Here is a 16,921-nt window from a genome sequence, read left to right as displayed (position 1 = left end):
TGCTAAGCTTATGGCTGCGGAGCTGGCTACAAGCTATGGGAGGCAACAAGGCTATACTTGTGTGATTCTGGAAGGAGACTCCAAGCTCTTACACAGCATTTTGGAATAGACACCACCTTCAATTGGCTTTGGAGATCAGCAATGGAAAGCATTAGAATTTTGCAACTTCTTTTGATTCCTTTATCTCTAGATGTAGCTCTGAATTATGTAATAGTAAAGCCAATGCAACAAGCTCTAAGTGAACTTCCTATGTATGATGGAGTATTCCTCTCCTCTTTTCTTCTAATGGAGTAATGAACTGAAGAATTTCATCAAAAAAAAAAAAAAACTATATTGAAATGGCATATGACGATCCACTGGAACTTGAAGAAGATTGTAGAGCGGATTATATACTTGTTGGCAGAATTTGAAGTGTTCAAAGTCCAATGGACTCACAGAGAAGGAACTGGGTGTGCAGATTCTTTTGCAACTTATGCTGCTAATTTAGTTGCTAATCCAACATGGCAAGAAAATCCTTCTGCACAAGTTGCTACTTGGCCGCATGATGATCTATCTTATGTTAGTTATGTACCTTAGTTTACTTCTGTGTGGTGGCTTAGACCTCCTAGATTTGTTTGTTTTGATGGAAATACAAAGTTCACTCAACCACCTGACAGAAAGGGTAACGAGAGATGCCGAAGCTAGAGAGCAACTTGGGGAGGAATAGATGCTCGATTTGATGAGCTTTTTAAGCTGTTGAAAGGTGGGATAAATAGCAAAGGAGATAAATAAAGTGGAACTAGACTTCTTTCCAATGATGTCGAAATTACCAATCTTCTTTGAGTAATGTTAAGTCTTTGTCTCTTTGATCATTGATAAGTCCGTACCACTCCTATTCTTTTAGCTATTATCAATCATCCTGATGCCGAGCACAAAAATAAGCAATGTTGTGTATTTTTAAGTGAGCGGATCGAACGTTTTGGGCCAAGGAGCTATGTGGCCAAAATTTCATTTGGTTATTTATGTTTGTCCTTATATTTTCTCTTGTCTCTCTCTCTCCACTCTCCACACCCTTTTAATCTCTCTCTCTTAGTTTCCATTCTCCACGCCTTTCCAATTTTTCGCTCACGCCCCCACTGCTATGCAGTATACTAGTTTGTTATCCACAAGGCATAAATAAATATGATAATGGATAGAAATAAAATGGTAACTTTTAGAATTATTGAAAGAAAAGAAGTTGGATGTCTGCTTTCAATGGCAGCGAACCTTATCCCAAGACCCAAGCCCAGCACCTCCACCTCACTCTCACCAATGCACCATCACCAGCAGTTGGTCCCATATGCTTACCCTTTGTTCTGTTGCTTCTTTATCTATTTGCACATCTTTCCTTGCATTGGATTGTATACATAGTGGTCTGGTGGTTTATAGAGGCTCACCTTGTTCTCGGGCTACATAATGATGCAGGAGCATCCCTTCCGTTGTCGTCATCTACAGCAACATGAGTAACGTTACTAGCGATGCTCATTGCTATCTTGAAGCTTACTTTCTTCAACAAAGGCAAGATATTATCTAAGGACACTACGTCACCATTGGACTTCAGAATGTTGAGTTTAGACAGAACAGATACGTTTAATTGAACAATTTAAGAAGAGAAAAAAGAAAAATATGGAGGCACTGCACCTTGATGAATTAAGTTAGTCTGGCATAAGAACTGTCAATATATTCCTCACAACAAGCGCGTACAAAAACACACACACAGCATCACGCTAGGCCACTAATTAAGGTTTACCCCTTGTACAAATGAGTTCTCTACGAGGGCTACAAGAAGACTTCGTCGAATTACAACCAAAGAAGTGGAATTGAGGCCTAGGGGTTGCAACTTGCAATATTACATTAGAAACTGTCCATATTTGCTCTTCTGGGAACTTCATCAAGCACAACCTATCCTCGTAGCGTCCATTATACAGAATTGGTGAATATTTGTGCGTACATTGACTTGAAAAAGGTTCTGTAATCAGGATGTTCTAACTCATTGGAAGCAAATAGAGACAAATTCCACAGAAACTCGAACAGTAATGCAAAGATGGTGACATCTTTTCTGCATGCAATTACAATCACCAGATCATCATACACAATTTAATCCGAGACAAGTCAGCCACAGAAGTGAATTGAGGCATAGCTCCAAGAGATCACATAGCACTCATATTTGCAGTAACCAATACGAATAGAGAAGCTAGCAAAAGACCCTATCTGCAAAGAGACTCTGCTTGTTGCTGTTCCTGAATAAGGCCAGCTGAAATTCCTCTTGATCAGTGATCACGAGCATGGGACAAGTGATGAGCAATCAATCCTGAACTAATCTGGGAAACTCATGAAAAGCTAAAAGAACAGACCTTGTGAATAAGCCCATAATCGATTATCCAGCTGCTCAGTTTCTTAACAAGTTCATTCAGAGTCTCTACTTCACTGACAGTAACTGCCACAGCAAAAAAAAAAAGGCATTTCAGGTTCTACAAGTTAATTGCTCAATATAGTATAACCCGCGCAACTTACTTGCTATAGTGAAATATGTCTACTAAAATATGCGTTAAAGTCAATCCAATAAGACATGTCAATTGAGTGACGTGAGACTCGAAAATTTAAATATGGAACAACAATACAGATAGTTCATCACTTGATACTTCCAAATGTATAAAGCTTATGCATCAAAGTCACATTCAAGCAGTTACTTGAAATCAGAGAACCCAATGTCGTAATTTAATTTTAATATGACCATAGAGTACAAGGACGTAAGGAGGAAAGGAAAGTGTTTCATCATCTAAGTTTTCAGTAAGGGTGGAATTTGAGCCGAGGGCTCGGAGCTCGGCTTGGGCTTGGCTCGTTTAAGCTCGGCTCGAGCTCGCTCGTTTACTATATGAGCCGAGCTCGAGCTCAGATTAAAGCTCGTGTAACAAATGAGCTTGATAAAGCTCGGCTCGTTTAGCTCAAATAGCATATTTATAGTGTAAAATAACCTAGCGGCTCGGGCTCGGCTTGGGCTCGGCTCGTTTAAGCTCGGCTCGAACTCGCTCGTTTAACTATATGAGCTGAGCTCGAGCTCGAGCTCAATTTAAAGCTCGTGTAATTAGCGAGCCAAGCTTGAGCATGGTAAAGCTCGGCTTGTTTAGCTCGATTTCCACCCTTATGTATAGGACAACTATCATGGTATATGTGATATTTTTTCTTCAGGAAAAAGAAATAAATCAAATTAAGCACACTTCAACAGATCCCACTAACTGGAGGGGAGTATACTGGTAGGACCAATTAGCGCCTAACACCGTTCCGTAGGTGTAACTTTAAAAGTTAGGGAAACAGAATATAAGAAATTTCTATGAGATTATCTACAGTTAAAGTATCTCTACTGTAACACATGGCAATTTCTGTTGATTTTGTTAAAACAATATGGAAAAACAGAATACCCAAAAAAAGAGTGTGAACCCATTTTACTACTAGAGAGGAAGCTATAAACAAGAGCAATACACATTTTTAACTACCATTTTTCTTTTTCTTTTTAAGTGGTAAAAATAGAGATATTATATCTGAGAATCAAAAGGAATACAAAGTATAGGATAAGATATCCTTTACTAGAAGATTACACGTTCATAATTTATCCTATCAGAACTTGTGTTCATAAGATACAGCACCTTAGTGACTGAAGTTACTAGTAGCAGTACCTACTTCGTTGAAGCTAGGTCAAGGTCTCACGGTTTAATAATCTTAACCAAATTAGACTGAAAAAAGTAGACACAACCATTGACAGGTATAAGATTGCAGGGTAACAAAAGTTAAAAAATATGAGATCTATACCTCACACCAATCCAAGCAGTCAATAGCCTTATCACTTTGCGTCTCCTCTCTGAGTTTTCTTTTGGAACCTGTCTCTCTGAAATCCCTCCACATGACCATTGGTTCCCAACTAACACCAGATGTTTTTTCAAGTACATATGTGTCTAACAATAATCGGTTCACCTCTCATCCAATGAATTTGAAATTGCTCAATTTCATCATTTCTCAGGTCAACAGCATTGGGGCAATACAAGTAGTTGTCCTTACTCCTTACTATCACTTCAGAATACAAACCTTCCCCACAAAATAATGAAGTTGCCCGCCTCACTTCAAGATTTTTAAAGACCTTCCCCACAAAAGGATGACATGAAGAACAGCCAATAGGGGAATCGACATTTGGGAAATGAGAGTTGCTAGTCAGTTTCTCAGCACTCTTAAGCAAGTTACATGCCCAATTAGCTTTGAGGCTGCGTCTCAATTCAAGAATCTTGGAACCACAACCACCACTCTTTCGGAGGACAGGGAATGGAACAGTCAACAGTTGTTGTCCAGTCAGGAAACCGACCAACCACATCTGTTAATGAACCTTCTGATGATTGAGCTCCCTCCCAGTCAGATCTTTTTCTTGAGGCCCTAGTTACACCCTTGCCATCCGTATCTTGAGTCTTGACCATGAGCTCGTTCAACATACCGTCTCTGAAAAGAATACACTTCATTACCCCCAGGCTAGCGTCTTGAGTTCCAGACAGCATGTGAGACAGAGATCACATGAAGAATTAGGATTGAGGAAGCTTCTATGGAAATTGAAAATGGATGTATTGCAATTATCGCTGTTGAAGAAGGCAATGCGATGGGAATAAGTCACGCCATACTAATGAGGAATATTTCTAGAGAGTCAATATAGAGTAAATGGAAACATTTCTCGTAACACACAATACAGGTATCTTACTAACCTCCACAGGAAGACGATTTGGGCGCTTTGGTTTGCCAACATCAAGGCAGGACATGTACGCAGAATGAGACAGTTCAAATTTCCAACGAAGGACTAAATAGCCAGACAGTGGTCTCAAGAGCTTCCTCTGAACCATCTTCCCTTTTAACTATCTGCATTTTTTAATGCTAATTTCAGCAGACTAAGGATAAATGTCAAAGTAAAAGTTCTTGAAAGTGTATGCATACAATGTACTGATAGAAGTGGTTAGTAAGAAAATAAATGAGCCAACATTCTTTGCAGTACTAGTCCTACACTCCTACAGGTAGTTACATACTTAGGATGCTCCACAAAATGCTTAGATCAAACAGGATATGCATTGTGTATCACAAAAGACTTACAAATATAGTACCATAAACTTGTGTAGTTTGAAAAAATGTGTCTAAAACTCATTTCATAGATCAATAGGTAATATAGATATATACTCAACCTAAACAATACAAATTAAATCAAATCCTCATTCAGATACATCTTCTTGTTCATACATTAAGTTGTTGCGTCCTCTGCGTCCAGTTTGACTGTTCAACAAATCACATTGCGGACACACACAGACACCATTGATTGACAGGAACAAATAATTGAGATTATAGAAGTCGTTATGAGTTTTACCATCACCAAAAGAAGTTCCAATACTATCGGTGAGGATTCCCGCAATCAAAAACTCTAGAAATCAGTTCAACTGAAAAAACAAAACAACCAAATTCAAAATTCCAATCAATTGAAACCAAAACAAGACTAGAATTTCTGAATCTCCACGAAAAATCAACACAAATTCGAATTTATCTGTGGATAAATTGAACAACAAATTATTTAAAAATCTTTAAAAACGGCAACAAATCAAAGAAAATCCTAAAAAGAAATAAAGTTTCTGATGAAAAGCTTGAAACTACGGATGAACATGACACATACCTTGATCGAAAGGGTTTTCAGTGTAGAAGCAGATTATCGAAGCAGAAAGGAAAACCGATTGAAGCCAAAAAGCGAAGATTTTCGAGAAAAATATCATTTCAATCCCTCCTTCGAAAGAGATGTTCAGGACGTGGATAATCTCCCCACTCGAGTGAATCCCACCACTCTCTGCTTCCTTGGATATATTCGAGAGAAGGTGGGGCTGACTGATGTTCTCGGTTGAACAGAGGGAGCCTTTTCAATTCAGGACACTTCATTACATAAACTGTTTGAAGAGAGTCACAAACCATCACGCCCTTCCAAATGCTCTTCAGTTCCGGTAGATTGCCGAGTGACAATTCCGTCAACCTCGGGAGTGCGACAGTATAATCAATTTCACATGCTTCTTCTTCTTCTTGTACAATGAGTTCCTCCAATTTCGCACAATGCACCACTCTGATATCTTCCAGGTATTGAAAGTGTTGTAATAACCTAGTTGAAAACAGGCGGTCCAGTTTGACATATTTAATATAAACTTCCTGCCAAGAGTTGCTGTACATGAATAGCTGACTCCAATTGCTCTTCAGTTTTGGCAAACATCTCAAGTACAGATTATGTAACCTCGGGAGTACTGGAATGGCACCACTCTCATCTTCATCCGCTACCACTAGCTCCTCCAATTGCTTACAATACAGCACGCTGATCTCTTCAAGGTTAAGAAGTTGTTGAAGCAACCTAGACGACAAGAAAACTTTGATATTATCACAATTCCTGATATCTAACCTCTTCAAACAAGGAAAAGCTCCGTGTGCTGGGACCTTCTCATATATCTTGCTTAAACTCTGACACGATGCGATACCCATGTTCTCGACCCGTTGTAGGAATTCCATTGAATTGCAGAAACGAATGCTAATTTCTATTAGGTCTGTTTGATCATTTAAGGGCAACTCTGATAATCTTGCGAAATGTTGAACTTGAAGAAATTGAATGCTTTTCGGAAGTCGGAGGGCATTGCAAGGAATACCCTTTGAGTTGGACAAACATAGACTTCTATCGTGCTGCTGACTTTCGGAATATACTCTTTCCATTTCAATAAAATACTTTTTTAACTTTTCAAAGTTTGTAAATTCACCATAGCAAATAAAGTCTGATAGCTCGTGAAATCTGATTGTAAGATTCTCCAAGTGTGTCAAGCTTGAGAGTTCCCGCGCGAAATTTTTCCCTCTTTCTAGCACATACACATATTTTAACTCTTCCAGTAAAGAAAACTTGGATATCAATCCTGAAGGGATCATTTCTTCCAATATATAATTGTCAGTGAGATCAAGGCATCTGAGGTTGACCAACATGTCCATCCCATGAGGCAGTTCTTCTACGGCCGAATCTGTGAGCTTCAACACTTTCAGTGACTGAAGCTTGGATAGAGAAGGCACTCTAACTAATTTCTCACAATTAATTAAGAGTAAACCACGAAGATTCACCAAATCAGAAAGTGAATCTGGTAATGACTCAATAAGAGTCCCAGATAAATTGAGAACCGTCAGACTATTCATGTGCCTAAAAAAACCAGGTGCAACGTGTTTCACTGTAGCAGGATAATTCTGAGCAAGGATCAATGTCAAGAGTTTTGGGCATTTCGGAATAATTGGAATATTTTCTATTCCACTTTTCATAAACGAAACCCTCTCAAGATCTTCCGACCAATCATCTTCATGCGGTATTTCTGTTGATGAACGCCCAGTTCTGACCATGAATTTAGGTTTTGATTTCGTGATGTAAAGAGCCATATCCCTAATCAAGTCATGCATTTTAACAAGTTCCCTATCAGCTTCAAAATAAATACGACCTTCTAAAGAAACTTCTTCTAGCATGCAACAACACTTTAGTGTATTCAATATACTATGGCCACGACGCATTTCATCTTCTTTGCTCGATCCCTTGACTAACCCTTCCATAACCCAGTACTCAATCAACTCCCTAGTGTCAATTTTATCATCTTCAGGATACAATGCACAATATAAGAAACACTTTTGGTGGTTTTCCCTCAATTGATCGTAACTGAATTTCAGACGCTGAATGACTTTCTCTTCCATGGCCATGTTCAAACTTGTAGATTCTCGCAGATCTGATAATGCAACTCGCCACTCATCAACATCTTTTCTTCTCAGAGATCGACCAATTGTGATGATTGCAAGGGGCAAACCACAACACTCCGCAACAAGTTCTTTTGCAATCTCTTCCACTTCAGGAACAAGCTCCTCACCAACATTTGCCAAGAACAGTTCCCATGCTTCGTCGTCATAAAGCTGATCAACTTTCACATCTTTCTGGCACAACATCCCTTCGCACACTTCTCTTGACCTGGTAGTCAATACTATCTTGCACCCATTGTATTTTGTAGGTTCGGGAACTCCAAGATCTTGTAAATCAAATGCCTCCCACATGTCGTCTAGGATAAGCACAAACTTTCCCTTTCTACGCAATGCATTTAGTAACATTGACGACCGTATAGCTTCATCTTGTTCAGCAGAAAGATCCAATGCAAATCTCTCTGCAATCTGATTTTGAAGTTTTTGACCATCAACATCTTTGGATACAGTGACCCACAAAACATTTTCAAAATGAATACGTTGTTGCACGAGCTGGTTACTGATTGTCTTCATAATGGTGGTTTTTCCCACGCCACCCATGCCGTAGACACCAATTTTCTCAAACTCATCACCTACTATACATTCCCAAACCATCTTGAGGTTCTTATCAGCAGTACTACCAATCAGTCGTGTAGTCGGCATCTCCATTCCCCAAAACGTTAAAGACTCTTCTGAGAAATGACTAGCCTCATTTAAGAGATCATCCATCACTTCAACGTATTTCAAAAAATAAATTTCCAACTTCCGTCGTGAACAACAATCAGGTGTACAAGAAATTCCAGTTGTGCATATTTTTGCGACTTTGGCTTCTTTGTCCACAGCATCTGCCACATGTATAATAGCCTCGGTCCTATTCCACCAATCCTGTGCGTCCTTTGTGCACGTCTTTCCGTGTATCTCTGCGATTTGCAGAATTTCGTTCACCTTGCTTTTTCTGGCAATCAGTTCTCCTTTTTTGTCTCTCAATGTCTGAATTTGGTCACTCAGACTTTTGACACCCAACTGATTAAGGCCACGAGTCAGTACGCTTTCAACAGCTGCTCCATCAACTTCCATATCTGTCATTACAACACATTGGTTGTTAATTAAAGTGATGAGACAAGATAGAGCTATTCCAGTAGGATATATGTAAAATACATAACATTAAGTCAATAGAGAATATGTATAATCTCACTTGTTTGTTTGGGCAGTTGGTTGTTCTCTGAACCTCTAATAACAAGAACCAAATGAAAACGTTCAAGTACGAACTGGATATCTGCACATTTAAAATCATGTAAAGGTGGAGAATTAGCAGCTAAAAATACAAATCAGTTTTAAGAGATAGTCATCATTGGACTTTATCAGTAGAATTGGTTAGCTCAGATTTCAAATAAGTGATGGATCAAGAGTTCAAGTTTGCAAAACATGGTTATGTTGTTAACCTTTAACAATGAAAGACGATTAAAAAACAAGAGTAATAATCAAGTGTATAATAGCAACTAACAAGGAAGAAGAAAATTTGTAATAAACTGACCTTAAATATAATATAATTGATCGAGTGATGTTAAGCTGACTAGCTGAGCACTAGTCCAAGATCGACCAAGCTAAGCAGAGCACCACAAAGAAGTTATGGAAAACTCTCTCTTCTGTTTGTGATGAAATGAAAAAAACCAACAACTATGTTTCTTCCAACAGTCAATAAAGAGAGAATGTGTGAAACACAAATATCTTACATAGTGTATTATCAGGTCTCCACTTTTCTTTCAAGTCTTCTTCCTTTGCGCGTGGTGGTGGGACTAAAGCTAAAGCTAACTAAAGCTAAAGCTAAACACACTTCCCTTTCAGCTACTTCTTTATCAAGAGAATATAAGCTACCCCCATGGTTGATTAGTTTTTCGGTTTCTTCCATTTTGCAAACTTTTGACTTTGCTGATTGTTATTTGCATTTTGTTAGTTAAAATAGTACAGAGAAAAGTAAAGAGAACTTTGTTTTCTGATCATGTTGAACGATTTATTCCCAGGGGATCAAGTCTTGTGGAAGGGAGTAAATGGAAAGGGGGTGTAATTAATAGCGAGGGTAGGATTCAAGGTGGGATAGCGATAGCTAGAAGTATAGGCAGACCCCTAGTGTTCTGAATTGAACCAATTTATACACTCTTTGATTCCTTTTGCCTCACAACTTTGCCCAGAAAATCGAGTTTTTTGTGCTTCTGTAGTTCTGTTAGCCATTAGGTATCAAGCGCATAGGTATAACCGTATTAGAGAGAACAAATTGAAAAGGCAACATCACTCGTATCTTAACTGATCAATGAAAAAATTCATTAAGAAGTCACACAGCTGCAGAGATTGGTTGTACGGTTGTACCCTTGTTCTAATACAGAGTTTGTCACCACAGAAAAGGATTGATAATCTTCTACTACTAGGCTCTCTGTAAGGGCGCAGGCACCTTTCAAAAACGTCTAGATCCCTAGGCTTATATTGAGCACTGAATTTTGTGTATATAATTTGCATGTTATTAACATACATGCTCCACTTTTTGAAACTTTTAGCTAACGTATCAGTGGTTCTTAATCCTTTCATCAACAAAATGATTTAACAATTAGCATAAAGAACAAGGTGTAATGAAGAGTTTGAGAAACATAGTTGATGAACAACCGTTTGTGGTCTCACAAGAATATGAGAAAGAGATGTATAACTAATCGTTGAGTTTATTTTTGGCGTATCATCTCAACGACAATAAGTTTTGAGGCACATGTATTTACAAGTTATGAATGTGATACTCATATATATACACAGATTGCTGACAACTGTTGAAACTTATAAAGAAAGAAAATATGTCACCCATATTCCTAGTGAAACAATAGAAATAGTTGCAAAAGCTTGGCTTAGTTCCCATACAAAATTTTGTTGCTGAGGTGCCAAATTCTCCCAGTCTGTCCTCCTATATGCACCAGTATTTGCAGATTTAAGGAAGCAAAAGAGCATATCAAACACAATGACAGAAAGGATAATAAAAGTGCTAGACAAACAAATAAAACATAGCATATATGTATCACATGTTGATTCCAAATCTTATAGGTCAAATTTGATATGATATGTCAAGGAAACATGCCTTACTATTAAAGCAGCAGAAAACTGAATTAACCTATGGCTTGTAAGGAAACAGCATTATTTTGCTCAACTTAAGTTCAAGTTCAAGGTTAAAGTAGAGCATGCCACCTACTTGTCGACAGTGATTGGTTTGTGAATCAGTGGTGGAATCTCACCTGAAGTAGTTCACTTCTTGTCAGTGGTAATCTATCTCTAAGAGTTAAAAGGGAACTAGCAAAGCCCCTCAAGTAAACATGGCAAAGAACTTCACCATTAGTAAACCTATAGCCATTGATACCGATTACAACAAGTACGGGTATCCTTTACTTTCTTTACTGGCTCCAGCCTAGCTTTGCGTTAGATCTCACTAAAAGTTGACCCTGCATGAGTGCATGGGTACCGCTGAACTCAAACCAGTAGGTGAAGACGAGGGGAAGGATACTTCTGCAAACCGGGAAACATTTTGCCATGTCCCGTGTTGCAGTTGCAGCAGGGGCGGATGCAGGATTCAACAATAGGGGGGGCTACTAACACTAATTCTCACTACTTTTTTTTTTTTTTTTTTTTGGAGTGAATAATTACCACTGTACTTTTGGGTTTTGAGCAAAGTTAGGGGGGCTACAGCCCAGGTCAGCCAACTCATAGATCCGCCCCTGAGTTGCAGGCAGCTAAGTTTACAAACCTGAGAGGGTTATTTACCTCTTAAGCTATCACAGTTGAATATGTTCCACAAGAACAACAATTGAGTTGTAGTGGCCTCGGTTTAATTACTCAGTAAAATAATGTAAATCCTGTCCTTCTCTATTACTTCTCCATTTCAGAAAAGGATGCCTTAATTTGTTGTAAAAAGAATTATAAATAAGGTGACCATAACAAGCGAGTGAAATTCTATAAATGCAGAAATGAGGAAATCTAAATGAGGACATAGCCCAAATCGGCTATGATGATACAAGGATCTCCATTCCTGTCATTACAACGCATTAATTACTTGTTAAAGAGTGACGATACATACCTGAATAAATCATAGGAAAAGCAGAACTATCCATTTGTCCAACTCTCATTACATAAACTATGGAGCTGGTTTTGACAGCATTACGTAATAAGACCATAACAATTATACATGAAGTGACAGTATTACTTTGATCTATAATAAGGCACGTAGAAGAAAATTTATAGTATATAATAGAGAGCTGACCATTTAGTTGCCTAGTTGGTACGTAGGAAGTGATATTATAGACTGGATGGAATAATAAGGTGATCTGATCAGGAACAAGCACACTCTTATAGGCTCCGATCCACTCACTCTTGGATCTCTCTGTATTACGAAATGAATTGAAGAAGCCAACTCTGTTTGTGAAAGTAGTTTGCCAGTATGCTTTTCTTCACACTAGAGAAAAGAAACTAGGTTGGCTTAGCTTGCACGCACTAAAGCCAGCTTGATTAGTTGTTAAAGAGTGACGATACCATACCTGAATAAATCATAAGAAAAACAGAACGAGTAAACAATAAACAAAATATCCATTTTTCCAACTCTCATTACATAAACTATGGAGCTGGTTTTGACAGCATTACGTAATAAGACCATAACAATTATACATGAAGTGACAGTATTACTTTGATCTATAACAAGGCACGTAGAAGAAAATTTATAGTATATAATAGAGAGCTGACCTTATAGTTGGTAGGAACTGATGTTATAGACTGGATGGAATAATAAGCTGATCTGATCAAGAACAAGCACACTCACTCTTATAGGCTCCACTCACTCTTGTAGAACAATGAAATTCAGGAAAGCACACTCTTCGATCTCTCTGTATTACGAAATGAATTGAAGAAGGCAACTCTGTTTGTGAAAGTAGTTTGCTTACCTTGACAATATGCTTTTCTTCACACTAGAGAAAAGAAACTAGTTTGGCTTAGCTTGCACGCACTAAAGCTAGCTTGGCCCCATATTAAAGGTTGAGCGCTCTTAAAGGTTTATTTAAAAATATATGAGGTGCACCAAAAGGCGTCAGAAGAAATCTTCTGTATAAACCTGTGAGACCCATAAAGTTGGGTGTATTTAGATATGATAATGATAATGATAATGGGTTGAATTATTGAAATTTTAGGGCCTTATCCCAAACATATTTAATTACGCACTTCCCTTTGTTTTACTCCTATAGCTGCTTCTTATCAGAAGAAGTCCCAAACCAAGGTTGATGGTTTTTGTGTTTCTTCCATTTCGTAAAATATTCCACATAGCTAATTATTATTTGCATTTTGCTGATAAAAAGAGAAGAAGTAGAGAGAAATTTGTTTTCTGATCGTGTTGACCGATTTGTATACAGGGGATGCAAGTCTTGTGGAAGGGAGGAAATGAAATCACCATTCCCTTCTGTAACTGTGAATTGCATGGGCTTTTTGTAATCAAATGCAAACAAGCAATTAGCAATGAAATCTGAAATTTACACATTTTACTATGAAAAGGGATTGTACAAAGTGAGGATGGCTCCAGCCATACACATTCATACTCTACAACTCTACAGACATACACATTCATACTCTTGTAGGGATTGCACAAAGTGAGGATGTCTGGAAACAACAGGAAGTATAAATTGCAATTGCCCTAACTGGAGTACTTAGATAATTAACTGGTCGCGTCTTGTGACACCTAAAAACTCCAACATCCAAACTAGGTGAAGCTTCATCTTCCCTAAGGTAGAAATTGTTCTAGTTTCCAAACACGAAAATTAGAGAATGTGGCATCAAAAGCAGCTTCTAGCTTAAGCTGCTACTTCCTAGATAAACAGTCAAGAATATGGGGGGTAAAAATCCACCACTCATTCACTCAACAAATGTTCAATGCGCAAAGTAACTCAACACAGGCCAGTTAAACTTCACTAGTCTCATTTGAAGCATAATATAAAATCATATTCATTTCCAAAAGGATCTTCAGGAACAGCTAAGTTTTGTTCCAGCAGTTACTAAACTAGTCTCTGACACGATTCGATACTCATGTTCTCGACCCATTGTAGGAAGATGCCCTCTTCATCTTAACTTCTGCAGGTACTATGAATTCCATTGAATTGCATAAACGAATGAAAATTTCTCTTAGGTCTGTTGAATCAAAGGGCAACTCTGATAACCTTGCGATTTCATTGAAATGATGAACTTGAAGAAATTGAGTGCTTTTCAGAAGTCGAGGGCATTTCAAGGAATACCCTTTGAGTTGGACAAACATAGAATTCTCTGGTGTTGACTTATGGGATACATGTCTCTTTCCATTAGAATAAAGTACTTTTTTAACTTTTCAAAGTTTCTAAATTCACCATACGTCAATAAGGTCCGACAGCTCGTGAAATTCGATTTTAAGATTCTCCAAGTGTGTCAAGCTTGAGAGTTCCCGCACAAAATCTCCCCCTCTTTCTCGCGCATACACATATTCTGGTTTTATTCCAAACAATTTTAACTCTTCAAGTAAAGAAAACTTTTGATATCAATCCCATGGGGATCATTTCATTCAACTTAGAATTGCGACCAAGATCAAGGCTTCTGAGGTTGACCAACATTTCCATCCCTCTAGGCAGCTCAGTTGATGACAGAACTTGTGAGCTTCAACACTCTCACTTGGATATAGAAGGCACTGTAACTAAATAATGACAATAGCATAAGAGTAAACCATGAAGATTCACCAAATCAGAGGCTGAATTTGGTACCGACTCAATAAGAGTCGCAGATAAATTGAGAACCGTCAGACTATTCATGTGCATAAAAAAACCATGTGCAACGTGTTTCAGTTTAGCCACACCTTGAGCGAGGATCAATGTCGAGAGTTTGGGGCATTTAGGAGTAATTGAAATATCTTTTATACTACTTCCCATAAACAAAACCCTCTCAAGATCTTCCGACCAATCACCTTCATGTGGTATTTCTTTTGATGAAAACCCAGTTCTGATCATGAACTTAGGTTTTGATTTCGTGATGTAAATGGCCATATCCCTCAATCAACTCACTAGTGTCAATTTCATAATCTTTAGGATACAATGCACAATATAAGAAACACTTCTGATGATTTTCCCTTAATTGATCGTAACTGAATTTCAGACGCTGAATGACCTTCTCCTCCATGGCCATGTATAAACTTGTAAACTCCTTCAGCTCTGATAATGCAACTCGCCACTCATCAACATCTTTTTTTCTCATAGATCGACCAATTGTGACTATTGCAAGTGGCAAACCACAACATTCTGCAACAACTGCTTTTGCAAACTTTTCCACTTGGGGAACAAACTCCTCACCAACATTTGCCAAGAATAGTTCCCACGCTTCGTCCTCAGAAAACAGTTCAACTTTGACATCTTTCTGGCACAGCATCCCTTCGCACACTTCCCTTGACCTGGTAGTCAATATTATCTTGCACCCATTGTCTTTTGTGGGTTCAGGAACTCCAAGATCCTGTAAATCGAATGCCTCCCATATGTCGTCTAGGATAAGCACAAATTTTCCCCTTCTACGCAATGCACTTAGCAACAATGACGACCGTGTAGCTTCATCTTGTTCAGCAGAAAGATCCAATGTGACTTTCTTTGCAATCTCGCTTTGAAGTTTTTGAGCATTAACATCTTTGGATACAGTGACCCACAGAACCCTTTAAAAGCGGGCTTTCGATCCAATTATTTTTCGGAAAAATCAGATATCGGAATTTCGGATATCGGAACACAAATATTATGGCCAAATTCGGAAAAATATCAGATCCAAATTCGGAAAAATTGGATTCTCGGAAAAAAGAGACACCCCTACTAGAGAGTAAAATTTGAGGGCAAACCAAATTATTAAAAAAAAACACACACATGTTTCTGCAAACCATTTAGCATCATCTGAGAACCGACCAGCATTTAAGAGATCAGTCATCTCCTCAATCAACTTTAGCATTTGTTTTCCCAATTTTGCTCTTGAACAACAATTAGGTAAAACTCCACTTAGCTAACTGTTCGGTACTTGGGCTTCGGTTTGCACCACATCCACCTAGGATACCTAGGATATAACACCATTGGCTGTATTCAACCAGTTTTCTACAATACTTGTGCGCGCCTTTCCTTCCCCCTCCGCAATCAACAGTTTCGCTTTTACATCGTTTACTTGGGCAATCAATTCTTGTTTTCTGTCTCTCAACGACTGAACTTCTTCTTTTGAACTTTTAATATACTTACACTTCTCTTCCAGTGATGCGTTCATGCTGTTACACCCACAACTCAATATGGTTCCAATAGCTGCTACAAGGATCTCCATTCCTGTCATTACAACGCATTGATGGTTACATAGGAAAAGCAGTATTACAAAACTATGGAAAAGCAGAACGAGTAACGATAAACAAAATATCCATTTTTCCAACTCTCATTACATAAACTATGGAGAGCTGGTTTTGACAGCATTACGTAATAAGACCATAACAATTATACATGAAGTAACAGTATTACTTTGATCTATAATAAGGCACGTAGAAGAAAATTTATAGTATATACTATATAATAGAGAGCTGACCTTATAGTTGGTACGTAGGAAGTGATGTTATAGAGTGGATGGAATAATAAGCTGATCCGATCAGGAAGAAGCGCACTCTTATAGGCTCCACTCACTCTTGTAGAACAATGAAATTCAGGAAAGCACGCATACTCTTGTATTACAAAATGAATTGAAGCCAACTCTGTTTGTTCCCAAGTCAAAAAAGGTTTGTTTAGATATTTTCTACCCATAAAGTTGGGTAGGCTAAAATGAAAAAGAAGTTGGTTCTCTCCTTTCAATGGCAGTGAACCTTATCCCAAACATGACTATTTAATTCCCCTTGTTTTACTTCTGTATCAGATTAAGTTTCAATCCAAAAGCTGGCATTTTGCAAAGTAGTTCGCATAGCTAATCACTATTTGCATTTTGTTAGGTAAGTTTGTTAAGAGAAGTACTGAGAAAATTGTTTCTGATCAAGTTGAAAGATTTGTTTCCAGGGGATGTAATGGCGAGGGTAGGATTCGAGGTGGCCTAT

General features: G+C 38.2%; 1 protein-coding gene across 1 annotated transcript; it reads right to left on the bottom strand.

The window, feature by feature from the left end:
* Positions 1-1,660: 1,660 nt before the first annotated feature.
* LOC147495712 (disease resistance protein At4g27190-like) lies at positions 1,661-15,754 on the bottom strand. The gene is made up of 6 exons (XM_086568459.1): positions 14,856-15,754; positions 9,008-9,088; positions 5,405-8,891; positions 4,758-4,908; positions 3,826-4,634; positions 1,661-2,455 (listed from the first exon to the last, which is right to left on the bottom strand). The coding sequence occupies exons 1-3, from the start codon at positions 15,256-15,258 to the stop codon at positions 5,803-5,805; spliced, it is 3,573 nt and encodes a 1,190-aa protein (XP_086424585.1). The 5' UTR covers positions 15,259-15,754; the 3' UTR covers positions 1,661-2,455; positions 3,826-4,634; positions 4,758-4,908; positions 5,405-5,802.
* Between the last annotated feature and the right edge of the window lie 1,167 nt (positions 15,755-16,921).

Source organism: Coptis chinensis, chromosome 6 (assembly GCF_015680905.1).
Source record: "Coptis chinensis isolate HL-2020 chromosome 6, ASM1568090v1, whole genome shotgun sequence".
In the NCBI taxonomy this organism is placed as follows: Eukaryota; Viridiplantae; Streptophyta; class Magnoliopsida; order Ranunculales; family Ranunculaceae; genus Coptis; species Coptis chinensis.
This window is presented reverse-complemented; position numbering and strand designations above follow the sequence as displayed.